This window comes from Dromaius novaehollandiae, chromosome 7 (genome assembly GCF_036370855.1).
Source record: "Dromaius novaehollandiae isolate bDroNov1 chromosome 7, bDroNov1.hap1, whole genome shotgun sequence".
NCBI lineage: Eukaryota > Metazoa > Chordata > Aves > Casuariiformes > Dromaiidae > Dromaius > Dromaius novaehollandiae.
This window is the reverse complement of record NC_088104.1, coordinates 47,106,102-47,130,024: the sequence shown is the minus strand read 5'-3', so window position 1 is coordinate 47,130,024 and position 23,923 is coordinate 47,106,102. Positions and strand designations below refer to the sequence as shown.

Genomic DNA, 23,923 nt, shown 5'->3' with positions numbered 1-23,923 from the left:
TTGGACACTATTCACTGGTGCTGGATATTTCCTTTGGAAGGTTGAGCGTGTGCAAAGCATGGAAGTATTTTCTTTCTGGGAGATAAATTTGTGCTTTCATTGTAATCCAGTGACAGTCTACCTCTGTCCCCGCATTTGAGGCTCTTCAGAGATGCCTTAGCTATCACACGCAGGTAGTTATCGTTCTGCCGGACGTGGTGGTGAGCAGGTGTTTCCCCAGGGATGTTCCCCATGGAGCGAGGCAATGGATGGTGCCCAGTGCTAAGCCCTGCCATTCATGATATCACACCCTGCATCTTTGGGGGGATATAGCAATGTTGGACTTTGGGGCAAGAAGGACAAAACCCACTTAATGGTGAAGCCCTTTTGGAAGATTTTGGCAATACCTTTTTCCATCAACTGCAAGTATTTACACAGAGATGATGCAAAACCTGATTGCTTCTGATCACAACGCCTTCACTGATGTTGGTGTGTTACCATCCCGTACGCGCTAGCGATTTAACAAGGAACGCGCTTCTGAAGCAGAAATCAAGGCAGATGGTAAAACAGTGACCTCTAAGATATAACAAGCTTGCTAACCAGCAGTTTCCAAGAAAATGTTTCTGACGAAGTGATGATTGTACAAGGAAGTCAAACTTTGAGGCCAAGAATGAATTTTGTTGCTTCTAAATACACCCTGGTGGTAAAATTACATTAAGATATTTCAGCCTAAGGTTTCTTCGTACCTGTTACTTTTTGTTCGATCAGATACTACTGGCCCAACAGTTTCCTTTCTAAATAATGGACTACTCTTCTGATCAGCAAATAGTGTTTCTCTTTAGAAGCTCCTTCATACATGCTACTTTACAGCGCAGCTGTCCTGTTGATAGTCATGGTCTAAACAATTTGGAATTGGTACTGATCGGCCTGAAAGATTTCCCAGAATTTCTCACTGTAGGTGCTTAATTACCCCCCCCATTTTCACAGATCACTTCTGGACACCCAAGTGCTCTTAGGTACAGCCTGTAAGGTCTTTAGTTAATCTTCCAGGTTGTTTGCAGCTGCAGGGATCAGCGTAAAGGATTTGATATTGTCACGTGATACCTGCCAAAGCAGGGCTCGGCCTTTAGGACCTGTTACGTTGCAGCTAAGCAAACTCGAGGCAAATCAGCTGTGAAGTGCAAACATGCAAATTGAAGCATGCTAAATCACGGGAGGATTCAACTGCAGTGATTTAAGACTGCTTTACTTCAGTGTGGAAAACACTTGCACGGGATTTAACATGCTGTAAGTTCTGTACGTTGCCTTTGTAGTTGAGAAGGGTGGGCTTGACGCATAGACCAACGCGAAAAAAATCATGTTTGTTCCTAGAAGTGTCTCTCTGCTAAAAGTTACAGCGATGGCATTTTGAAAATGCTAAGTGCTATTCTTGAATCATCAGATTTTGTTTAGGCCAGTAATGGATGCCGAGGGAGAGAATAGCTTCTAGAAAAGTATGAGAGTATCTTGATGAGGCTGCCTTTGAGATGAGAGGTCATGTTTTATTTATCGGTGGTGTGGAGAAGCACCAGAGAGCAACCAGAGAATGTTTAATAAAATCTATTCATGATGGGGTTTTTTTCCTCCTGCTGAAGGTCTGTTCTGCATTCCCAGGCAGTGGTTCCTTTTGCTGATTAGTTGGGGAGAGGAGAGGGGAGTTTGTGGCCGCCTTGTCATCTGGGGTGTGGAAGTTTTCTGCTACAAGGTGGTGTGAGAATGGCCTCTGAGCGCTTTTTCTAGCACATTAGGAAACTAGTGTTCTGGGATTGCTCTTGCAACTAGGAAAATATTCAAGCAGTCTATCGCACAAGATGCCATTAGGTCACCTAGTCTCACTTTCTGGGGTATTTTAGCTTAAACTGTGCCCAGAAATAGGCCAGTACATTGTTTTGCAAAAGCTTATCATCTAGCAGGACGTAGAGTTGTGATCTGAAGACCTTGAAAGGGGGAAAATCTACCAGTTCTCATGGTAGTTATTGTGGGCCTTTATCGTCTTGACAATTAGCTTTGCCGCATTTGGACTTTTCTCTTACTTTCAGCTGTTGGAAATAAGAGGCCTTTTACTGCAGCCTTATTGCTCACGAGCACCTGATGTTTTCCTCCTGGTTGGTACGTGCACATTGTAATTGAGTTGCTTTGCAGCTCTTTAGTTTGATCCATCTCACATCCCTAAGAGTCCTTCATTGCAGTGTATTCCAGTCTTTTTTGTGGTCTTTTTTGCTGCAGTAGTTCCAATTCTTCAACACATGCCTTAGAAACCAGTTACTGGAGCTGGAAGTTTTGTTCGGTGCTATTTATAAGCAAGGATTGCTTTTCAAATAATGATGATCTAAAAAGAGAGCTAAACAGTTCATTCTCACACATGGTCTTAGGTTTTCTGAATGTTTCCAATGGCCTAGCTTTCTTTCCAAGGATCGCTCGTGTTTCTGTAATCGTTTGGGTATGCATTATATTTGATGACTTCAGAATGTCTTTAAATGACTCAGCACGTTGAGACAACTACACATTAAGCGGGAGTAATTTTATAAAATATTTACTCGAAGCCAGAGAAGAAATTCCAGACTCAAAAGTTAGTACTTCTTATAATTTGATGTGCTTCAGAAATGAACAAAAAATACGGCACTGGCTGCTTTAATGCAGAATTTTGCTACAAAGGCAATAGATGTAATGGCAAATGCACCCAGAGCTAAGCACTGTTTCATGCCTCTTGAGAGGTGCCGTTTGCTTTTTCAGAAGCAGCTTTTGGGGGGCAACTTTATGTATTATATGAAAGAAGAAAAAATCTTGTATATGAATGGGTTCGTAACATATCTTGAATAATATCAATTAAGGAATTTGTAGTCTGGAAGGATGAAACCTTAGGATGTGCAGTGCTTGAAGTGGCTTAAAAATAAAACACTCTAAAACATGCTGTGCTTGATATGGAAGGGATTGTTTGTGTATTGGTATCAGCTAAGAATTTTATCAAAATAAGTGTTTGGTTTCTGGTGTAGTGATTGTTTAGCTTTGGATATCTTCTCTGAAACAAATTTTTGCATGCCAACATTGAAGTGGATAGAGGAACTGAAAGTCCTGGTTTTGTCAAACATTTCAGTCATTGTAGTGCTCTATAAAAAGAGATGCTATGTCTGAAGACAGGCTCTGAGGAGCTACCTCATCCCTGTGGTGCTTTGTGCTTCCCCTAATTTGAAGAGAGATGGACATTCAAGTCACCTTCCTCAACCAAAAGCAAGCAGGCTATCCAGAAAGTCTGATAAACACACAGTGCAGTTTTCAGTATTTTCTAGAGCAGTTTAGACTCTGCAGATCAGTAATAGATGCCAAAATACATTTTTCCGGCCAGATAGCTGACTGTGCACTCAATTCCTGGGAGTCCTTCCTCATTCTCGCCACCTGTGAGCAAACCAAGAGTACTGATGTGCAGGCAAGAGATGCATACCACCATGCCTGTGGACCCTATACAATACTGCTTATTATGATATAACTGAGACATGGCCATTGACAGCAGCTGCATTCCAGAACGGAACCTGAGGACAGTTCTCAGCTGCTGGCAAAAAGTGTTTTCACTTCTACTGGGCTCTAGCATCTTGGTGGGTAGGAGGTGAGAAGACAATGGGGGAGCAGGATAGATAGTACTTTCCTGCCCTAAGATGTACTGTTAGAAAAACTAGGTTATTGAGTTTGGTGGGGTTTTTTGTTTTGTTTTGAAGGGTGGAAGAATGCGGATGAATACTCAAACAAGATCCCGCTTCCCCTCAGATTTCCTTCATCTGACTTTCATCTCCTTCTCTGTGACGCCCATCCCTCAAAAACTTGGCAATGTGTATGGAAAAGTCGAAAGGTGAAAAAGGGAGGGACAGTTGGGTACAGAAGTTAAAGCCTCACCTTTATTTTGACCCCTGGTATTAGAGACCACCCATTGAGTAGCATCTAAGATGAAGATACATAATTCACAGCTGGATAAGGTTTAAGGTTATATTTATGTTACATCTATGCTCCTGGCAACCCCAGCAGGACGACAGCAGTCTTCACTCCCCACTCTGGTAAATGCGGCAGTTGCATTTTATATTGCTTCAAAATGCAAGCCTCCTCTTCTGCGCCAAACTTCAGTTAATTGCCCTTAGTGCAAGTATGGCATTTTTAGTAAAAGAAACGTGACCTGGATATAGTTAAGTAGAAACATCATTATAGCTAAATTTTGATTCTGTCAAAACTGTCATGGAATCTGAATATTTTGAGGATATCTGAGTTTCTCTAGAATTACTTGTTTTTTAACATTCTCTTAAAATTGCACAGTTTGTTCCTGCTCATCTTGTTCATTTTAAATGGGTAAAAAATAATATCCTGGATCTTAATGCGGCTGAAGTATGTAAGAATATGTGTTACTTGAAAGCAAAAGTCCTGAGAGTGAGCTACAGAGACCTATGGATCAGGGTCTTAGTTTCTACTAAGCTACTGCAAACACTGCAGCCGTTGAGCAATCAATGGGATTTTTTGAGACTTGCCGAACTCTTTCCTCTTACAGGTTGCTATTTAGCTGCTGTTTTTGCTGCTTTTACTTTTATTATGACTGAGGAGATTGCATCGTGTGTTTTGGGGCTTATCATACAGCTGGGAGTCACTTGAACTGTGACAAAAATTATTTGCCCAGTCTGTTAGTTACAACCATTCATTCGTGTGCTGTTTGAAATAATTTGAATATGCCTTTTTAAAAAAAAATTACAGTATATGTCAGGGGACAGATAATTCCTAAGGATCTTGTTTTACCTTGTCTTTTGATCTTAGGGAGTTAACATGCCATTGCTTAATTTCTAAACAAATTAATATGTTTAGAAGTGTTTGTTTAAGCATTCGTTCTCATGGAGTGACCAGCTGCTGATGCAGAGACTGCTGGGTTGCCTCCTGTGTTGCTGTGCAGTTTTCTTTGGTGGTGCCTAGACCTGCCTTTAGCAACATTTGTGCAACTGCTTTTTCTGCTTTTAATGATAATCATTCTTTTTCTTGCCTCTCAAACTCATAGGATCCATCAGGCGCGGGAAAGCAGTGGTTGGCTGCATTTCTCCATGTGGTTTTGGCAGTGGACCAGCATTCCTTCTCAGCAACAGATAGGTGACTTTGATCTCCTAGCTTCTCTGAATGTCTTTAGGAAGCTGATAGCATTTCCCTGTAGCAATAACTGCCTTTATCACACAACTCTTCAGAATGGCCTGGCTCTGTACCAGCTGGCACCATCTCCATTTGCAAGCTAAACTTTCACTTTGGCTCTCACCACATCATCTTGCCCACTCAGCCCCAGGATCCCTTCCATCTGCGTGAATGGCACCACTGTGCTTGGGCAAGATTTATAGTAAGAAAAACAGTCCTTCCTTGATACATCAGAGCAAGGAGGAGATGTGATGTCTGCTGTCCTCCTGAAAGTCATTTCCCTTATGAATGTCCACTGTTTGCCTCCTGGCATTCGAGCGCTCCTGCTTCATAGCTGGTTCATTTGCAATTTCTTTTTTTTTAGTGATGTAGAGGTCAGCTCTATGCAGTCTCTAGAGAGACCCCATTAGACGGTCTAGGCATGTATGTAATCCCAGCTTTCCTGTGTGTCTCTCCAGCTCAGCCATGTGCATCTAGTTGGCTGGAATTTTTCCTCGTGGGGAGTTTCTTTCGTACATATTCTTTCATAAATATTCTTCTTTCCTACATTAGACTTTGGTTCTTTTCCAGGCTCCTGCTCCATCTTCTCTGCTTTTAATTCTGTTTTCTAAAATATCATTTTTCCCTTGAAGGAAGTTCAGGATGAGATTAGACAGAAGCATATGAGAAATCTGTGTGGGTTTGTTTCTTCAGAAGTATATCAGATCTTCCTTTAACCTTCCTTTTTGTCTTGGGTATCTAGTAAGGTGGGGATTTTCTTGTACCAACAACTAGACAGATGAATCAAAGAAGCTCAGTTGTTGGATAATGCTTGAAATGAGGAGGTAGGCAAAACTATGTTCCCAGAAGGGTTTTTAAAGGAAGGTGTTTTGTTTTGTTTTTGACTTGGGCACATTTTCCCATGGAATCTCAGGTGGGTTTCAGGTGACTAGCCCCCAGCATGCAAGGAAAGCACCAGGAAGGTGTGCAAGGAAAGGCTTGCCACAATTGTATGAAGTCTAAAGTGAGAAATATTCCAAACTTACTCTTTAGATTCCATTATCTTTAATTTTGGTAAAAGGCTTGGCATCATCCAAGATACTCATTTTTCAAATATGTCATTGATTAAAATAACAATGAGAAGGAGCAGGATAATGACTGAAAAGGAAGCAGTGCAACTTCAGTATCTCCCTTCGGAGCATCTTTATCCTGCATAGACTCATCTGTTGAAGACATCTGTGTAATCAAGGTTTTTAGTCTTGGCCTCGTCTCAGACACTGTGATGTGAACTCTCCAGATTCTTGTTAAGGACTTACTTATTACTGTGCTTGTTCTGCAGTACCCTGTTTTATTTGTGGTATCTTCTGTTTTCTTGCTGCGGGAGGACATAATACTGACTGAAGGTGATCTGGAGATCAGGATACTTCATGCTCTGTTCAAGAATGTTGGATTCCTGTGCAACACTTTAGACTGGGCCGTCAAATATACAGCTGGCCTGTAAGGTACAGATAGTTAACCAAGACAGTTGTACTTTTCCAGACTGTGATACGCTGCTCTGAGGCTGTATTTGGATCACAGGAGGGAATTTTAATAATCCTGCTTTTAGACAGAATTAGGTTGATTAACGTTGACGTTTACACTGTGTATTTCTAGTTCATGAGGAGATGTATGAAAAAGCAAGAAAACATACAATTTTTTTTTTAAGAAATGTTCTTCCTGTCTATTATTGATGTAACTGGGTGACTTTTTTTTCCTGAGTATCATCAAAGGAGGCATTTTTAATGTTTTAAGCCTGAGCTGGAGAGAGCAGGATAAATGTTCTCATCTTCACGTTTTATTTTCCTTACTGTGACGAGTAAAACTTGCGTGTAGATCTCCTACAGAGCTGTCTAATAAATGATAATAAGGTATCTTTTCAGTGGATGTGTCATGATCGAAAAAGTTGGTTAAAGAGCTTGCAAAGCACTCTACCCTTATTATGTCTTCAGGTCTTATTAGTAATCAGAGAAGCGACAAATTTCTCTGCAGTGAATGAGTGAGTGACATTCACAATCCCATCTGTTGCCTACAGCGCGGTGCCTCGCTTGCTACATTTCAGCGGGTGATAGGATGATTAATTTGGGTTCCCATTCATGCCGCGTGAAATATTCTCCTATCCTAGAATTATTCCAGCCCTCGCTGAATTGCAGCATGTGCGCTGGGTGTAGGAGATCTCAGCTGCTGTTTACGAGCAGCTTGCCTTCCGAGACAGGCGCGGGGCTGCGTTTGCACTCGCCGGCGCTGCTCTGCAGGAGTGATGGCGACTGTGCCGCGCTGAACGGGCTGCTCGGGACGGAGGGCTGGCAGGGCCGTAACATCTGCCCGCCGTCCGTAGCGCCTGTGCAAGGCGCCGGGCGTGCTGCGGCAGAAGGCAGCGCCTCGGGCTGCCGGGGGCTCTCTGCACCAGCTATAGCCACCCCCCAGCTCCTGCTTGCTCCCTTTTCTTGCATGGGCTCCTGGAGGTGTTTCGGGGGCTCCTATAGTACAGCACTGTAAAGTGATGTCTAAGAGAGTAGTCTGGATATATAAGGCAAAGGGATTTATTTTTTCCCCTCAGATATTCCCAAATCTTGGGAAACCCTGTTGCTATTTGGGCCACTCTGTTGGAAACGGCATGTTGTAGATAAAAACCTTGCAGTCTTTCTAAGAGTCCTGTTCCATGTTTTCTGCTGCTTCGTTACAGTTTACCCCAAACTGCATTTCTTTTATCTTGGCACTGCAGTCAGATACTGCAGTAGCTTGTTTCTATTAATAGCTCTGATCTCACTGTCTCTTAGTGTTTCAGTGAGTTTTGACATTTGCCGAAGTGCAGACAGTGGAAGGAGTGCCTTGCATGCACAATGAACTCCCTCAAAGAGCCCCAGCATGCGGGGCGGAGGGGGGGGGGGGGGTTTGATGGGCACCGATCCCCTCGCTGCTGCCAAGCACGGCACAGGGCAAACCGGCCAATTTCCAAGTAAGGGGAACTTAGAGAGCCTATTGCTCCCTTAAAAATAACATCACATTAGTCAAATAATGCAAGTCTCCCTCCAGAAGAAGCCACTGCAAATCTTCCCTCCGCTGTGGTATGCTTTAAGTGAGCGGCTCCTTCTTGCCTCGTTTTTGAGAGGATTTGGAGCAAATTAATGCAGTGGTTCTAGAAATGGCATTGCGTGGCTTTGCAGGAGCCCTGCTGTGCAGCGTGCTCGTGTGTTAAGGGTCGTATTTCCGACATGGAGCACTCATTTTGGTCAGCAGTGAGCTGCATTTGGAGGCTTTGCAAACTAGGAAATCTCAAGTGAAGCGGGTCAGCCTCCAGGAAATAAAAGAGGTGGCAGAAAACACCTTGACCTGCACCCTATTCGTTGCTGCCCGGCAATGAAAACAGCTGAAAATAGCGCTACGGGGAGGTCCGTAGGCACGTTTGCTTGTTCAGCTGCGTCCGAAACAGCCGTCGTTGTTTATTCGGTGAATCACACTGTGCGCGGATCTTGATGTTTCAGCCGAGCGAGATGGGGTTTGTTTTTTTTTTTTTTTTTTTTTTTTTGTCTCCCATGGCAGTAACTGAAATGCTGCAGATGCTCAGCCTGCTTTCTCGATTTTGGGATTTTTTTTTTTTTTTTCCACTGAAAGGCTGCCGCTCTGCTACTGGCAGAATCTGTCTGGAGGGCAACACTAGCGTGCCAGCAATTAGGAAGCAAACTCATTAGTTGGAAAGAAAGCCGGCGTCCGGAGAGGATGGGAGATGGAGGGGGGAGAAGCTGAGTCAAGGGTTTCTGGCAGGCGCTGCACTTGCGAGTGCAGATGCAGCGATCCAGAGCGGCGTTCCCCTGCCCCACGCGTAGCGATTTGGGCACTATGGAGTTACTATATGAGCTGAAATGCTCTTTTCTTGGGTTTTGGGGTGCTCTGGCTCCTCAGCTTGCTCTGACGCAGGCACGCAGTGGTACAGGCGTCCTTTACACCACATTGTGGTTGGGGGTTTCTTCTTTTCTTCCTCCAGCCTTGAGCAGAAACCCACCCCCGCTGCTTTCAAGTAGCTGCGGGGAGGTGGACAGCCTTTCGCCTTTAAAGCGGAAGGGAATTGCCAAGTGAAGTGTCTTTCTGGCAACAGCTTTCAATTTTATAAAATATTTTTAAGGTACAACTTAAGCGAAAGTTGTACTGGAAGGAGATTTGAGTTTAAGTCTCTGCTTCAAATATCCTGTGTCCATCTCGTGCTGAAATTTTGTTTAAACATACATTTCACTCTGTCTTTTCAGGACTAAATACTTCTACATTTTAGTCCTTTAAGGACTAAATACTTCTGTATTGTAGTTCTTTAAGGACTTACATGAAAATGATGCATCAGAAAAGGGTAAGAGTAATTATTGTCTTTTTTATTTAAATAACATGTGCACGTAGGTAAATAATACCACCCTTCTCTAATCCCTTTCAAAATGCTTAATACTTGTAAAGAAGGTATTTTCCAGTTTGGGACATTGAGGAGGATCAGCGTGCCACTATCTGATCATGTAGCTCTCTGTAAATGTAACATGAAATGATCTTACCTAAAACATCTCTGTAGGAAATACAGCCTTCTTTTTGTGTTATCAGTTTATTGTGGCGGTTGTGTTTAACCAGCAGATAAATTCCATTTAGTGATATTACGGACAAGCTATGATACGGCAAGGTTGCAATTTCAACCAGGAGGCCACTCTGTGCCTGCAGTCAATAAGGACTAGAATGCTTTAGGTTTTAGTTAACATACACCCCAGTCTTTAATGCGTATCTGTGTTTTATTTGTTTTGAAAGGGAAAAACATCAGAGTGGTTTTAAGTTGGTATTCAAGTAGGGGTAACTTGACCGTGAAAAAAATCCCTACATGCCAAGTTAAAAAAAAAAAAAAATCCTGTTTTTTTTCATGTGTTCCTACAATGAAGCAAAAGACTGGGAGAACACGAGATAGTTTATTATTCATAATTGAGATCTTGTCTTCTAATTCATGGGTTTGGCATTTCTCATTAAAACTCTGAATATAGTCTTTGTGCTTTTGCTCACGTCACGGATGCGATTGTATTAATACGTTCCCAAGGCAGAACCTATAAAAGCAATTTTCTAGTCTACCATAAAATATTCCTAAGAACACAGGCTTTTTTTTAATTTTTTTAGATTCTGATGATGTGTTCAGCAAGCAGAGAAGGTTTCATTGTTGGCGGGAGGGCTCGGGGGGTCACTCGCCGCTGCTGTGGGGAGCTTGGGGCTTTGCAAACGGCTTTTCTTTCTTTCTTTTTTTTTTTTTTTTTTTGAGACCGAAATAGGAGGAAGGCAGGGATGACGCAGCCCTCCATGAATCCGATGAATGGGAATTGTGGCGCTCATCGCTGCAGCTGGCGCTCCATGCCGGAGCGCCAGTCCTTTCCCGGGGCGGGGGATCGGTTACTTTACCCCCTACCGCTGGCGGCAGGGACCGCAGGGTTTTGCAGGAATATTGCCTGGCTGGCTTTTTGCACATGCTGCAAGTGAAGGCTGCTGTTACGGGGTAAAACGGGAGTGTTTTAGCTCATAAAAGGTGTGTGTAGGAGAATGCATGCGGGTTTCAAAGAAACTGCATTTAGCCTAAATAGCATTGGCAAAAGAAGCAGTCTGCACTTAAGACGAACGCATTTCCTTGGAGAACTGGCAAGCCTGAGCGAACAACTGCTACCTTTGTATTAGAACTGCCCTTTATTCCCTGTTTATAAAAGAGTGGCGACGTCATTGCTGACGTCAGAAATCTGCAGCTGGGCGTGCAAATAGGAAACGTGTTTAAAAAGCTTGTGCTTCACAAAGTCCCCTCCACTGCTTGTTTTGTGCACTCATTTGAGTTTTGATCCTCTGGAATTACCTGTTCCAAGCACTAAATTTGCATTAAATCCTCCTCAGATTTTCCTGGGGGAATGGCGGAGTTGGGGCATCATTCCGGCTTGGCTTCAGTGTAATGAGGTGGAGTGAAGCTAAGCTGAATTAGTATCAATCTGTGCAGGCTTCTATTTAACGTGGATCTAATTCTTGCCAATTCCAGCTGGAGAAGCTCTGCCGAAGCTGATGGAGTTCCTGTAGATTTACCGCAAGATCAAATTGCTGCTACTTTGGGAATAGTTGTTGTGAAGCTTTCATAGCATATAGTAATTCCATAAATAATTTGTGGGGTATAATGCTTGGAATAGACTGTCTTATGAATATCTAGTCCTTCATGTTTAGATGAAAACGGTTAATTTGGATTTTTGATAGCCAAAGTGCGTGATATTTTTGAAGACTTTTTTTTTTGTGCAGATACCTGTTAATTTGCATTAGGATTCCCCCCCCCCGGCCTCAACCTGTAGAGCCAACTAATATATTAACAGGGTTTTTGCTAGCATGGAAACATGTAGCTATACTCCTGTTCCAGGATACAGCCCATTTCCCACAATACTCCAGACATCTGCCATTGTCGGATTGCAACCTCTTGTCTTGTATGCGGTACTGAAGGAATCCCAAATTTTCTTTGGTTACCTTTAGAAGGACTTAAAATGTGAAAACGCTTGCAGGCCCTGAATCTAATTTAAAGCATCACATATGTAGCTGCCTTTACGCCCTCAATTAGATGAGAAGTTTCTGAACCGATAGTCCATGAAACGATGCTGGTTTCTAGCTGTCGGATCCCACTCATGGATAGGGCAAGTGGATGGAGCATTTTGCCTTGCAAGCAGTTGCAGTGGTTGCCGTAGGGGTGATTTGTGGGCAGGAATGGGAAGAGGATTGACCACAGTACCAGCCGAGTGCGAAAGCATCCGCCGTTATGGAGAAAGGCTTAAGAACTCATTGGGTTTGAATGCATTTTTATGTATATATGTGTGCGTGTGCATGCACATACATATGTATATGTTCATATATATAAAATATGTGTATGCATGTGCTCATATGTATGTGCATGAACATTTTGTTCTTGACAAAATCCCTGGCTACACTTCAGAGACCTGCCATGCCTTAGCAGTTGCTGTTCTGCAGAAGAATCCCAGCCTTTCATCCCGCGCTCCGAGAAGAGCAAGCGGGGGAGAGAAAAGAGTGCAGGAAAAGGACACGGGAAGGAAAACAATAGGAAAGCGGAGGCAATAACTTGTGGGTTGAAAAATAGCAGCTCTTCCAGAAATTTGACCTTTTGCAGAAAATGTTTCCATCCCAGAAGAGCCGGCTCCTCCTCCGCACGGGCTGAGTGTTAGCGCCGGGAGTGGGGAAAAAAATAGCGTGGAGGGGAAACCCCGTTAAAGCACCCCCCCTTAATGACAGAAGGCACTTGGTGACATTAATGGCCTGATGCTGTTTTGTGATGTTATAAAGGGACATTTGCAATGTGTCACTTTAGCACCCCCCTGGGCATGGTACAGGAGGGTGATATTAAAAGGACTTGTATGAAGGGACCTATAAGAGGGTAGTAGTTTAAAGAGGAGGCAACTTGTTCTGTACCTGTATCTCCTTTCCACGAGGAGGATGCTAAAATAACAGCCAAGGCTGAATGATCAGCCTGGAGCTGCAGTATGAGTTTAATTTTGTATAAAACGAAAGTTCCTCTTGAAATACTCTGCAGGGTACTCAAAGCCGGCAGTCCGTCTTAGCAAAACTTTTTCTTAACCTTTTGCAGTTCCTAATGATTTTTCCTTTTCCTCTGAACTTGAGCTAGCTGAACTGGATCTGAGCTGGACTCCAAGCCCTTTTCTTTATTTTTCTTTTGAAAGGGTCTCTCTCCTGTTGTTGATCTCGGCAAAGCTGGTCCTGCAGCAGCGGGTTTCCTGTTTCGGGGTGCGTTTGCAGCAACAATGGTGTCTCCCGCAGAGTGCAAAGTTTGGCTGCGAGTGTTACTCCAGTGTCTGCGCGCCTTGGCTGATCGCAGGCTTTTTTTGTTTTACCTGTCTGTTGGTGACACGTTTTGCTGTGTCCCTTCTCTAAAACAGCTGCAACACTTACTGCACCGTATTATTCATGTGGCTAAGAGGAAATTTGAATTATCCTCTGAAAGCATTTCAGCACGCCGTGTGCTGAAAGGAGCTAAATGAAATGCAGTATTACAGCACTACACCCTGTGTTTTCCCTCTTACTTATTGGACGATGGATTTTAACTTACCTATAAATTGTGTTCTTCTATCCCATGTTTATATACAAAGTGGGGGGATGCTCCGTCTTCCTATAAATAGTGTTTTTTCATTTGAAAAAGAAAAAGTTTTGGGGAGCTGGCCATCTGGGCTGTTGTCTTAAATTGTTCTGTTCGGGACAGGTGTCCTGAAATCTTTCTCAGATTGCGATAATGGCAGGTAAGGGATGCTTCGTCCCAACGGTTTTGTATGCTGGTGCCACTCACAGCCAGGCAGGGCTTCCCGTGCTGGGGGGTGTTAGCCCCAGAGGGGCTACGGGAGCATGGAGAAAGGCAGTAGCACGTCAGAGGTCAGCGATTATGTAGGTCTGCCGTCAGCGTGTCTGCAGCTCCGTTTCTAGCCTATTACTTGCTGTCGGCAAGTGCCCCCCCGCGAGGCTTTGCAGCGTTGCTCTGAATTGGCTTTGGTCCGCAGAAGGTGGAGGACAGCACGGTGTGAGGAGGATGCTGGGGGCCGAGCTCTGGTGCCAGCCTTGTACGGGCTGTGAGGAGCCTTTGTGGCTGCACCCAGCTAGCAAAGTTCTCCAGAAGGTAAGGTTGCCCTGCAGAGCAAGGCCTTCAGTGTACGAAATGTACAGAGCACAAACACAGAATCAACACAGAATTGTACGTGACTTGAAATTTTGAAATATTTAGTCATTCACGGGGTGGTAATAAATTTTTTTTAGCAGAAATGAGCTGAGATCAAGTTATTGCAAAGGTATTTTTGTAGGTGTCTGCCGCCACGATTTTTGTGACAAGTTCCTTGTCTTCAGGGAGATGCTCTTTATGTAAGCAAAAAACTCATTTTTACTACACAAAAAAAAGATTCAGGTGTTGTTTTTCCTTTCTTTTATTTTCTTCTTTTAGCGTGCATCTCTTATGGTGAGGCTAAGTAATGGGTCTTCTTGGTACACATTACTGCTGTGTACCTTCGTCTTGGATGTGTTGGTTTGTCGCACTTGGAATTTTGAATGACGGAGGCAATTCTTGGCAAATTCGACACTTGTGAACTTTTTCCTTGCTTCCTGCCCCTGTCCGTTTTGCAGGGTGCCTTGTGCTGTCCGAGAGACGTGTTTCCACCTTCTTGGTTGTTGCAGGCAGAAAGTCTGGTCTGTCACAGGAGCGCTTAGGAATGTTTCCCAGGTGCTTCGTTACCAGCTCGCTTTTAGCTAAGCTGCCTCTCTGAGGGAGGGTTGTTTAAAGCAGACTTTTCCTCAAAATGGTCATAAAAGATACAGCAGGTAGTGTTTTTCTGCATAAATTTTTGAAAAAAGAGCTTGATGCCCCTGACCATGGGAGGCCATCAGTTGATCAGCTGTACCAAGAATGATCCTTTCTGTGACATCTTAGACTAACCTTTATCCTTCTTATTTCAAGTGATGCTGGAAGAATGGGATGGCGATGTCTATTCTGAATCTCTCTCCTGTTGTCTTTTGATGTTGCAGTTGATGTGACCACGGCACTGCCCTTGCAAGTTGCGCCAACTTCAGTCCCGATGGATCTCCGCTTGGACCACCAGTTTTCCATGCCCGTGACGGAACCGACGCTCCGAGAACAGCAGCTCCAGCAGGAGCTTCTGGCGCTCAAGCAGAAGCAGCAGATCCAGAGGCAAATTCTCATAGCCGAGTTTCAGAGGCAACACGAGCAGCTCTCCCGGCAGCATGAGGCCCAGCTGCACGAGCACATCAAAGTAAGTGATGGGCAACCCTGCTTTGGGTGGCATGCAAAGGCATCACGTCACCAGGAGGAGGCAGGCAAATAAACTCGTTTGTTTTGGCAGTGGAAATATGATGGACCGGGTAATCTCTGGTTAGAGGACTGTCTTTAGGAAAGGGAGTCAAGGACCAAGTTTTAAAGAGGGGGATGGGATGGAGGAGGGGAGGTGTGCTATTTTAAACCTTATCCACATGCCTACATGTATTCAGAAGTGCTGCCCCCCTGCCAACAGTTGGCTTGCAAGACCTAGGTCTGGATTTGGGAAAGTTGTGTAGCCTCATTTCAGCAGACTTTAATCCAGCGGGAGAGCTGTTAGGCTACCTGTTACTAATACCACGCACTTGAATGGCATATAAATTGCTCATTGTACACGTGCCAGCTCCCCAAGATGTAAAACGTGGACGTTAGTGTCTTCTGCAGGAAAAACGCATGTCAAGAGTGGGAGCAGAGGGCGTGGGTAGCTTTGCGCGCAGTTCAGCGTGACGGGGTGCAAGTTGGCCGGCGGCCGGTTGCTTTGCACTGCTCTGTCACACAGGCTGGGAGATGACACAGCGCCGGGGAGCAGCAGGAAGTGCAGTTTAGAAGATGGCTGTTGCATAGTGAAAACGTTAGACATTATATAAATATTTCACAGTGATAGACTATTGCTATGGTAACGTCAGCTTTCCGAATTGCTAATACGCTCCCTTTGTCAAAGGGGGATTAGCGCTGCGCATGGTAAAGAGTGTTAATGTAATATTAAAAAGCAACCTCAATTCAACCTTACAGCACTTTCATTTTAGTATGAAATGTATGTCAGAGTGAGGGAGATAGGATTAAAAGTTAATGCTGTATTATTTACAGCCTTTTCAAACATAGATACTAACCATTTGAAGACTGATAAACAGCAAACGCCTGTGTCCGTAATGGGTGCTCTAATGCGCTCTCTTTAGGACAAAGGTACTTGTATAAATGTAAGCATATATGTATGTACATGCACATACATGCATGCATATATATGTGTGTGTGTGTATACATATATATATGCATTCACGTGTGTCTGTGTGTATAAATATATATGTATATGCATATGCATTCACAGATGCATAGCCCAAAAGCGGTTATAGCATTTGTGGTTCCCCAAAATACATGCAAGAATTAAAAATGGTAAATATCTTCAACAAATAAATATTTCCATTAGTAACTTGTAATTGCAAATGTCTTTAAATATTTGTCCATTAAAAATATGCAAGAATCATTCCTATTTAACGGGCAAGTTCAAAGTACTGATGATAGGAGCGTTGTTACTCGTATTTATGTTAAAGCTGTGACTGATTCTGGTAAAAGTCTGCATTACAGAGAAGAAATTTGAGATCTGATTTTGAAAAGCCAGTTAGCCCAGTGCATCTAGACCATTAGGTAATGAAGTTCTTCTACTGCTATGGAAAATTGGCTAGATGAAAAGCTTAAAATAGGAATAATGTTATCCTGTGCGCAAGAGGATGACCTGCAAGGTGCTCTCCAAAAATAAGTGTGCTGTTTTTAAAGAAACATTGGGTGAGACAAAATGGCACGTTATTGAAATAGAGGCCATGATATTTTGCAAACAGTAGTTGAAATAAAATAAAATCAAAACTATACCAATGTGTAATCATTGCGCACTTTTTTTTTGTGAAAACATACTTTTTGCGTTAGCATTTGTAAGTCAACCCGCATTTAGATGACTGTTAGATTATGCAGTTCTTTGATTACCTGACTTTCAGAAACTGGCAACTGCATTAATTGCAATGACTGTAAGTCCAAGGAAGCTACTGTTTTGTCCAGAGAACTTTTACATGTAAAACCTCATATTTGGACTGCAAACTTTGAGCTATTCAGCTGCCTTATGACTCATGAAAAACAAGGAGGAGGGGAAAGAGAGTAGTAAAGCGAATAAATAAGAACCTAACCTCCCATGAAAGTGAAGCACTAGGGGGATTGAAAGTTAAAATTTGGTGTAGATATAGCCCTGAACAAATATGAACGAAGATGCACTGCTTCTGTCCTCATCTTTACTTTTAGTATTGTAGGCTGTGAGTGCACGGCCCGCAAATTTGCATGTCCTGTGAAAGGTCTAAGCAGAGATGCTGGGGATCTCTGTTTTGGGTCATATGTAGACAGCTGCTAAGAGGTGCGGGAGATGGATGCATTCCTGTTCAGGAGAACGGCAAGATTATGCTGGAGAAAGATAGTGTGTGGCACATGCAAGTTAATGAAGGTGAGCAATGTTTCGGGAGGAGGAAAAAAAAGTAAGATAAAGGCAATTATTTTTCCTTTTTTTGTTTTTTTTTGAGCTTTGTTTTTAAAGTAAGCTGCAAACCAATCCCAGGAAATGTCAAAAAGAAGTAATAGCTAGTAAATACGAAGACTGCAGATTTAATGAATCACTGCATAGCAGTCAGAGTATGCTGGAATCATTCTGAACCATTATGTCTTTCATGACAACACAAGACAGGGATGCAGTTTATGATCTTTTCTGTTTGTTCAAACGGTACATCTTTATATTAAAAATGTGAAAGACATTATCAACTTCTTGACTTCCCCTTTGGGAGCTGAGAATAAATGAGCTTTATCTGATGGCTGGCTTATGGTGCCGCTGAAGGGATTAAGAATGTCGTTAGTCTCTTGTCTCCAAAGTAAATTGTTCAATATGCAGAAATAGTTGAGGCCAAGCAACGTGGTACTAAGGTTCTTCAACTGAAAGTATTGCTTCAATACTCAGCTTTACGGTATTGTAATGCCAGTGCCATTGCTTCCTTTTTACAAACTTGCATTTCCAAGTTTCCTGTTCAGTAGAGAGGAGGTTTCCCTTTGGATAAGAAATGTCTTGGGAATTTAGCCCTGCCTGGACTAAACCTTGATTAACGTTATACATAATGACAGGGTGCACTAAGGCCGGAGTGACCTTTCTGCCTGCCTTACTGCTGCAGCACTTTTGGTTTAGGCTTGAACTTCTTCAGGGGAAGGGTCAGTTCCGAAACAACCTCAAAATACAACAAAACACAGGAAAATTTAAAAGGTGAGTGTCAAAGCTCTTAACTTAGCCTGATGTCAGACAAAATGGCAGTTCTCTTTGATACTGGTTCCCCTGAAGTGATCAGGGCCTCAGTTATGCTATTTATATGTTATTGTATAATATATAAATTATGCAATTTGTATAATTTATATTATACATACAATATATTATATTGTAATTATATTACAAGATTGCTTTGTAAACTATTTGGGGGGGGAGAATTTCTGCATCTTACTATGTTTCACGTATTTGGGTATAACTATCTAGAATCAATTAATTTGACTCTTTTTCGTTATAGTCTAGTATCCAGCATTTTAATCAACAGTTACGAAACCTTTATTTGTTCATCTGTTTATGTACTTAAGCAGTAATTTCCCTGCTTTACCCTTTCTTTAGGCTGTTTCTAAAATCCCCCCCCCCCCGCCCCGAGGATTACAATTCCTAGATTGTAAGTGTATTTTGGATACAGCATCTGGCTACAGTTACATATACAGAGCAAATACTGCATTGGATCCCGGTTTTGACAAGATGTGAGATTTAAATAGCTTTGCGCTCTTCTGCTTATAGACGGTGAGGAGTTTTGTCAAAAGGAATTCAATGGCTAGGCATCTGCTGCTAAAAGTATCGCACAAGAGTATACAGGTATAGCTGATGATAAAAATATATGTTAATGCATTTCTTAAGCAACTCATGCATCCAGAGGGGTGGGGAGAAATCAGTATTTTGTACAGACATACATACAACCATTACTAAATTACAGCAGCCAGTGCTGTGAAGATTATTGAAGAGGTTACTTTTTTTAAAAAAGTAAATGCCTCATACAACAGTAATCATGTTTTATATTTTTATTTTTCTTTATTAATATGTTTTTGACTTGAACACAGAAACTGTTCCTTCTGAAGTGGGAAAGCAGTGAATAGTCTGAATACAAAGTATAAGGGCTGTAGTATGAATGAAGAGGGGCGAAATGTCCTTTCCCCTGAACAAAAAAATACTATAGGAAACATCCTAAATTCTTCCTGAGTAAATTAAATTTGGCTTTAAAAGTGCTGGGCATGTTTTTCTATTTTTCAAGTAGATAATTTTTTTTCTGTTGAAACCTGAAGCTTTTGTATTTTCCAGAACTTGGTTTTATCTCGGCAGCAGAATTTTAATTATCTGATCTAGTGAAGAAGGAGAAGATAGGGTTGGCCCAGTCCACCTGGCTGCATAGATGGTCCCTTTTCCAGACCTTTCCCCCAGTTGGTCCTTGCTTTAAGAGAAAATCAACAGCTGCCCCTATTTGTTGAACCTTCTTGCATCTCTCTTTTGGAAGAAATGGTCTCCAGGCAAAGGCAGCAAATTCCCAAAGACTGTGCAGGCTGGAGAACCAAGCTCAGAGTGAAATAATATTTGTGGAAGGAAAGTATAATGGATGCAGTTAGAGCTCTGCTCGCTGAGGGAGAAGGATCATTGCATGCCGAAGAGTAATGAGAAAACTTTGACATATTTAGAGAAAATAAGCTAAGCCTTAGGAAGACTTCACGCCATATGGAAATACAGAAAACTGTCTTTCACAACTACAGTGAAGCTTTGCAAATTGCTGCAGCTTGACATCTGAAAACAGTTCGAGAAAGGCAGTCAACACTGTTGTAGAGGGCTCCAGAGGCTGCTGTGGACTGGCTGGAGAGAGAGGCAAAAGCTTGTCTTCAACGGAGACACTCACCTTCAGGGAAATGGATTTTTTCACTGAGGCATGCTTTGCTAGATGTGTGACAATATTTATAGCCCTCAGATCTACCTCCCTCAACGCAGGCAAGGAGGGAAGAGGGAGCTCGGCCCCCGGGCGGGTTGCCCCTGAGATGGTGGAAAGCTTCTTTGCAGATTCCAGCCTGAGCTTTGCTCGACCTTTGACTGCGAAGGAATCCATATCGAATTCTTTTCCTTTCCTTCACTGATTCTTGTCCAAGATCAGCTGGAAGTTACAAAAAGGTTTTCCACTTGCCTGCTGGTCAAGGGCCCGAGTGAAATGATTGAAGAGGGGTAGGAGACACGCTTTAAAAAGAGCTACCACAGGCAGTGCGAGCTCAGCAGAGAAGCAGACAACTTGGTGGGTAATGCAGTTAATCTCTTCTTTCTGTGCATTGCCCAAACTCAGAGTAGGGCTCTTAGGAGCTCTGACTGTCTTGTAGCTGAAGCCCAAAATTTCTTTTAGGAAGATGATGCATACGAGCATTAGCACATGACAGCAGGTATCAAAAAAGTATTGTCCTTGTAGTGATATTCAAAGTTCCTCATGGAATGGAAATCTTACCCTGGATGCATGTAAAGATGTGAATTTTCTCATCTGATGCTATTTCTGTCATCAGAGAAAAGCGTATTTCTATGGACCAGTATCACAGGGAATATTATACTGTATGTGCAATGTATACAGGATGATCAGAGAAGTCACAGGTTTGCATATAACTTGGACCTTTGTGCATAGAAGGTAGCTCTGATCTGCAGCAGTGTTCACCGAGCAGTGATTCGGAAACAGTTTTCTTTCCGTTTAACATAGAGATTTCCTATATTTAGCAGCATACTGTGCTGCCTGATGGCTTTATGCCAATAAATAAAAAAAAAAAAGTGGAATGTTTTCAGACATGGACTTTATATATAGCAGCATTCAGAATGCGAAGATGGTTTTGTGTAGTTTCTGCAGTTTTCAGATGACGTATTTTTCATTAATGTAGCTTCTGAGCCTGAATTGATGGTGCTTTCAGAGTATTAGTCCCTACATTTCCAGTTGTATTGAAGCATTTGGTGAAACTCTCTGAGTACTCCCCATCTAATATTTGCTTCTTCTGGACAGGTTTTGGTATGCTGTCAGTAAAATGTTATTTCTTTCCAAGCAATGCAGAGGGCTTCCCTCTGCTCCTGGAGACAGCACCCATTCCTTACATTTTCCATCATTTTCAAGAGAAACTTAAAAATCCAGGAGATACCGGGTGTCTGCCTCTGACATGATAGGATTATTCATCTTAGAGAACTGTATTTGGGGTAAAAACGGATTGAACACTTTGTGCCCTGTTAGCACTTGAAGTCACTGTAAAATGCTCTTTTGTTATTTCTAGATGGCTTCCTGTTCTTTTTTCAGTGACCTCTCCTCATTTTTCTGGTACAAGTAGCTGACTCTGTGGCATAAAAGACTTAGGTATAAATCCTGCAAAATTTAACTTCTGACAGAAGTAAGCCCCGGGAAAAGCTTTTGCAAGATCAGAGTGCTTGCTGTCTTTGAAGGGAGAGGGGGGTGACTCTCCTCATGCTCAAAGTCAAGATCTTTTCCAGAACGCCAAGGGCATGCCTACGCACGCAAGTGTGGATAACGTCAACAAGTTATATAGCTTCCTTCGTGTTAGTAAACCCCGTCTCTCGATTAAACACAGAGCCTTTCAGCAGGATATGTTAGCTTGAACAGCTTCCTAACTAGCGTTGATGGTTTCTGGACTGAAGCTGGCTTGTTCTGGGTTGCTCAGCCCGGGAGATTGGCCACACTGGTCCACATAGACCTGCATTAAAATTGATAAAAGGAACATTTGGGCTTCTTCTGAGATGGGCTGCTGCTTGCTGGGTGGAAGGAACCGAACAAGCGAACTCAAACTTTTCCAGCTTTGTGATGCAGGCAAACATTTCTGTCAAAAGTGAAATCGCAGATCTAACTGCAGTCAGTGGACTTAGTGGCTTTCATGCCGTGAGACCTCGTAACAGAGTCCTTGGGATTTGCTGCTACAGCTAGCCTTGGCCTCCCTGCACCATTACTTTTTATCCTTGATTTGGGGGGTTACAGCTTTCCAACGAAATGTGGCTTCAGACTTGTCAAATAGGGGAGATGAAAAGTCTGTTGCCGCCTGAACTCAGTTGCATCGACTTTCTTGGATGAAGCCCTCTTGCCCAGAACAGACTTTTACTTAATGCATTTTTTTTTCAACTTGCTGTCCTGAAATTAGATTTAAATTGGGCTGACTTTTCATTTTAGGTGTTCTCAAGGCTGACCATTTGACGGAAGTGGCAGAAATCGTACTGTTCACTGCCTGGCAAGTAAATATAGGCACTATGACTGATAGATTAGCACTCATAACGTTGTGATTCATGTTGCTGTATATGGTCTCTTAACAAAATTTAGCAGGTGTATGGGAGAAAGAAGTTGCATTTAAATGTAAATTTTATTGGGAATAACCTCAGTTCTATACACACAATATGAATATTGTTGGATTAATCTTCCTGTTTAAGTTTTGTGTTTGACTGGTGGTGGTTTGTAAAAGTGAATAGATGGTTGGTATGTAGTTCGGTGGCATGTTACCTCTAAATGTGATACCTCTGCTGTGCTTGTGTGATCTTCAAATGATGTTGAAAATTCATTTTTAGCCTGTTGCATTCCTTCAGGCATGTTGGATGCTTGGCCTATCACTCTGCCTCATTTCAGAGGACAGCACAGAACATTACTTCATAGTCTGCTTCACCATCTTGTCCACTGATGCTTAAACCCAGTCAAAGGTGGCTGAACTAGAAATTGTGCACTGAAATGGTTGCTAAAGCCACATGTCAGCAGTCACGTTGACTGTAGTGGAGACTGGAGGAGCGAAGCAGAAAGTTATGGAACAAGTACTCTGTCCTCACTTGTGGGTTAGCTTTTCAACCTCCCCCTTTCTTTGGAGGATATGTTACTCGGACATATCATAGTCAGCCTTGATCCTCTTTGCCTCTTCTCCCTTTTCCGGACAATTGTATGGTTCTTTGATTTACAGAGTCCCTACTGTGGTCTTGACTTCGTCTTTAGGTATCTTCTTGCAGTGAGCAGTATCATCATAACCAAAGGGATTGGTGTAACTGGAGCAGGTACATACCACTTTGAGCCCCGTGACAGTAGTCTGCTTCTGAACTGAGGATAGTCTCCCCTTTGCTCCATCCTTCAATATTCCCATGCTTGTTAAAGGCACCTTTGTGAAGAACGAGGTGGGAAGAACTCCTCTCCAGAGGACTAGACAAAAACCAGCTTCCCAGTGTAGCACCAAGAAAAAGCACAGTGTGCTTTTTTACCAAATCCTTACTTAAATATCTCCTCCGTTCAGTCAGACTTTGCGTGGGTTTGTGATCTATGACAGGCACATCAGTGTTGGGAGCTGGGGATACCAGACGGAGGTGGCTTACCTCTTGGAACAATAAGGATGCCTTTGGGAAGGTGAACATTTGTTTTCATGAAGAAGAGCTGCTCCTTGTGAAACAAACTCCTCTCAGTAGCTGCAGGAACATGGTCAAACTTCTGTGTTTCCTACTCTGGATACAAGGTGCACAGATCTGTCCTCACCTTCAATCTAGGAAAGCGTAAAGCACAGCAGAGTTGGATGCAAGAGAGTTGTTTCCCCAGCCACACACACCTTTGAGGGGGATAACGGGAGAAAGACCTGCATGCCAGATGCTACAAATGCAGCTCATGGCTTTCTTGCAAGGCTCGTGACTGATCTGATTCTGAAGGAAGTGTAAAAACTAGCCTGGAGTTGCAGTCAGGGAGTATAACATATAGGCACATATAAATACTTTCTCCATAGTTAGATAGGGGTTAGAGGGATGAAGCTGCTGCTTCATTAATGAAACGAAAACTGCCAGGCTTTTAGGAGAGGTGAGCGGTAATGGGATAGGGAAAAAATGGGGATACAAAATGATACGTCCCTATATAAACTGCCAAACTGTTAATGTGTAGCTGGTGATCAGGAAACTTAACCGTCATTCCTTTTCCCAAAGGCATTTGAGCCTCATAAACCTGAACCCCAGACATTCGCAGTAGGATATGTCTAAGCGAGATTAGTCGCTTGCCTGGGTAGCTGTCAGCTGAGAAAGACTGTTTTTCTCCTGCTGTAGTGAAGAAAGAC

The 23,923-nt window shown here is 42.8% G+C and overlaps 1 protein-coding gene across 8 annotated transcripts in view; it reads left to right on the top strand.

Annotated features, from left to right (window-relative positions):
• The window catches only part of HDAC4 (histone deacetylase 4), a 275,382-nt gene that overhangs the window by 137,748 nt on the left and 113,711 nt on the right, over nucleotides 1–23,923 (top strand). For all 8 annotated transcript variants that reach the window (XM_064515482.1, XM_064515489.1, XM_064515488.1 and 5 more), the window contains one exon: nucleotides 14,734–14,978. In XM_064515482.1, the coding sequence (XP_064371552.1) occupies nucleotides 14,734–14,978 (245 nt within the window). The remainder of the gene's footprint in view (nucleotides 1–14,733; nucleotides 14,979–23,923) is intronic.